We start from the raw sequence: 3,981 nt of genomic DNA on the forward strand, positions 1-3,981 counted from the left end.
TAATAGTTTAATCACTCAATTTATTAATTAAAATAATATTAATTTATTTTTATAAATTTAATTTCAAATATAAAACAAATTTATAATAATTAAATCTTAAAATAATTTAATTTTCCTCAAACAATATTTTTTCTTCAAAAAAAAAATCCAATAAAAATCTCAAATAACTTAACACCAAACAAGTACCAACTAAGATGGTAGGTTATTTCTCCATCATAAACATATATTTTTATGATGAGTTATTAGGTTGGTACAAAAACTATCTCAACTAGCTAAATAAAAATTATTAAAAAATTCTTCAAGTTTCATAAACAAATAATTTATTTGAACTTTCTTTCTAAAACAAGAGCTTGTTTGAATTGAAGTTATTGCTAAATAACCTTTTATCATATTATATATTTTCAATACTTAATTCATCAACCAAAACATATCAAAATACCTATATTTTATTTTCAATAACAAAACCCAAATAATCTATTTTTTAATAATTAAAATTTGTTTTTTTTTCAAATAATCCAACATCAAACAAGCTCCAATTAGTGATTAATAATTTACTATATATTAATCATCTCTTAACCAACACGCCCTTCACTTCATATCATTCCTTCAAAAAAACAAATCATAAAATTCAGATGGGATGTATTTTATCTTCTCCGGCGATTCTCCGACGAAATCGCAAAAAATCTCTCCATCTTCAAACATCAATGGCTAATATAATATCTTCTAGCGGCCAACTCCATCACTACATAGCTCCGATCACCGTCGCTGAAGTCCTTCTTTCTATAAACGACGATCTATCAGAATCATTCTTCCTTTGCAACTCCGATAGTTTATTTTACGAAGAATATATTAAACCGATGTCAATGGAAGACCAACTTCAATCCGGTCAGATCTATTTCCAATTACCTTTATCTAAACTTCGTCATCCGTTAACAGCTTCAGATATGGCTGCTTTGGCTGTCAAAGCAGCACTTGCTCTTCAGAGAATACCTTCGGCTAATCAGAAGAATCGGATCTCTCCTTTTGAGATCTTTGATGAATCGAAGAGGAATAGTTTTAGAAATGATTCGTTGTTGGGATCTAGATCGTTGATTAAGTGTGGTTCGGTTAGGAAATCACAGAGGTTTTCATCTAGACGAACTAGAATGACTATGGCGGCTAGGTCATTCAGGATGAGATTATCTACTATTTATGAAGGATCTGTTTTACTACTATGAAATTGGTAATTTTGAATTTGTACTGGAATTCTGTATTAAGATTAATCTTATGTACAAATTAATCTATTTACAATAGATCAAATAGTCAAGTAACTTTTAAAGTTGATCTCAATTCCATGTCCTATCAAAGCTTATTATATTGTATCAAAATTTGGTTTTGCTTACTATCACTTTTGTTTTAATTTTATATAAGATGGATTTTTGTTTATACATTTATAAATATAAATATAATAAGTTAACTGTGTTTGAAATAGTTAAAATACGACAAAACGCGTTTTGTATAACTTTAATAATAAAGTAAAAAACGGTAAAGTTTAAAACAATATATCCTAAATCTCTATATAATCTTTTGATATAAGGAAACAAAATTAACATAAAAGAAAATCTGATATTTATTATGGTAATACAATTAGAAAATTATTATGACAATATTTTGGAGATTCTTGAATAAGATATTAGTATTGACATATTTGAGACTTATTTAAATGTGCAATTGAACACTTTAAATTAATGTTTTTGACTTTAGAACATCACTCGCATTTTCAGTTTTCTCTTTTAGAGTTTTGAGGACCGAATGATATATAAAGTTATGTCGTAACTTTTTACAATTATGATGCAATCTTTGCGCTAATCTCCTTAATAATATTCTCTATTCTGGTGAACCTCAAGTTTATCTTGATAAACCATGTTAAATTTATATTAAGTCTCTATTGTTTAAGTCTATTGCATTATGTTCTAACTATCTAAATAAGAAACTCCAATTTGACTATTAAGGGGCGCTTGGTTTAAATAAAGGAATCAGAATAGGAATGAAATTGATAAATGTGTGAAATGAGAATGAGTATAATTGATAAAAGTCTAGTGTTTGGTTAAGACATGTTATAATTAACATTATCATTGATAGTGTTTGGTTTAGGTAGAGGAATCATTATTAATAATATTATTTGTAGTAGTTAATAAATTTTATATTTAATTTTTATATATTTATTAACATTATTAATTTTTTTATTCTTTTTATATTATTACTCATTTAAAAAACATATAAATAAATTAATTAATTCAATATATATATATAATAAATAAGAAAAAAGAGAAATAATTTGTGAAAATAAAAAAAATATTAATATGTTTTATATTTAATTATATATTCTCTTTAATTTAATATAGTTATAAACTTTATTAATTTTTTTTATTATTTTCTTATTATTACTTATTTAAAAAATATATAAATAAATCAATTAATTCAATATATATATATATATATATATATATATATATATATATATTTATAAATAAATAAGAAAAATGAGAAATAATTAGTCAAACTAAAAATATTAATAAATTTTATATTCTTTATATATATATATATATTTATTAATTATTATTAATATTTGGTTTGTTTATATTATAAATTTTAACGTGTTTATTTGAATTTAATTAAAAATAAGTGTTTATTTGAATAAAATTAATTTTGATAGTTATTAAAATATCATGTTAAATAAACCATAGATATTAATATACTTCTAAATTTATTAATTTTGTTTATTCTCCTCTTACTATTACTTAATTAAAAATTATATAAATAAATAAATTAATCTAAAATAAATAAATATAAAAAAAAACAATTAGTCAAAAGTAAAATAAATTATTAATAAGTTTTATATTAAATTTTTTATTCTCTTTATTAAATTTTTATTAATTATTATCAGATTGGTGATGTAATTTGATTGGTTTATATTATAAATTTTAATTTATATTAATATATTTTCATAGCTGATTTTGATATATAAAAAATTATTATTTTATATTAAAATTAATTAAACGATAAATACTAAAATTATAAAATATTGCTAAATAAAACAATTAGAACAAATAAATATGAAGTTAAAATTATATTTGTTTTTTTTTATGAATACAATACATATATTAAGTTCATATCTAATATAGAGAAGAAAAAATAATAGAGAAGACGATAAAAGAGAAAAAAAAATGAATAAAAAAAATAATGGAGAGAGTGAATGTGGAGTAAAAAGGGAGTGGCGAGAGAATTTAGAGGAGAGAGATTGGAATGAGTTTCATTCCCCAATATTAATGAAAATGTATGATTCCAATAGAGAGAAGGAAATTTGAAAGAGGAAATGAGGAAGAGAATGATGTGTTAGTACATCACTGATTGAAAAAATGATAAAATGTTAGAAGAGAGAAGAGAGATAAATTTTGTTATTTTTTTTTTTTGCTAATTGTCACATCATTCTCTCCCCAATTCTCTCTCTCAAATTCTCTTTTCAAATTTCTTTTATATATATATATATATATATATATATATATATATATGAGAAATGATTAGGTGAGAGAATTAGGTGAGAGAATTAGGTGAGAGAATTTGGTGAGGGAATTTGGTGAGTGAATGAATTGGCATAATCTTATTCATCAAATAATTTCTCTATTTTCTCTATTTTCTCCAACTCATTTTCTCACCAAATTCCCTTTCTCTATCACTCCTATATATATATATATATAGATTATTTTGAAAATGTGATTTTCAAAATAAATACCAATTAACATTTTTTTAACGTATACCAAAAATTATTTAAAAAAAACTCACTAACCTTATTTAAAATTTTATGAATATAAATATATAATTCTTTTTAAAAATAAGTTTGACATTTTTTTTTCTATTATTCATCGATATCAAGCTACACTCACTTCATAAATAAAAATAAAAATAAAAATAAAAATAAATTTATCAATAATTTTAAATCTC

The 3,981-nt window shown here is 22.0% G+C and overlaps 1 protein-coding gene across 1 annotated transcript; it reads left to right on the plus strand.

Moving 5' to 3' along the window:
* Positions 1-704: 704 nt before the first annotated feature.
* Positions 705-1,217, plus strand: LOC124924386. Its single transcript, XM_047464429.1, has one exon. It carries the CDS (start codon positions 705-707, stop codon positions 1,215-1,217), a length of 513 nt encoding a protein of 170 aa, XP_047320385.1.
* Positions 1,218-3,981: the final 2,764 nt, after the last annotated feature.

The sequence above is a fragment of the Impatiens glandulifera genome, chromosome 2 (genome assembly GCF_907164915.1).
Source record: "Impatiens glandulifera chromosome 2, dImpGla2.1, whole genome shotgun sequence".
In the NCBI taxonomy this organism is placed as follows: Eukaryota; Viridiplantae; Streptophyta; class Magnoliopsida; order Ericales; family Balsaminaceae; genus Impatiens; species Impatiens glandulifera.

Coding starts and splice junctions, on each gene's coding strand:
- LOC124924386 (XM_047464429.1), top strand. CDS start 705: ATGGCTAATATAATATCTTCTAGCGGCCAACTCCATCACTACATAGCT.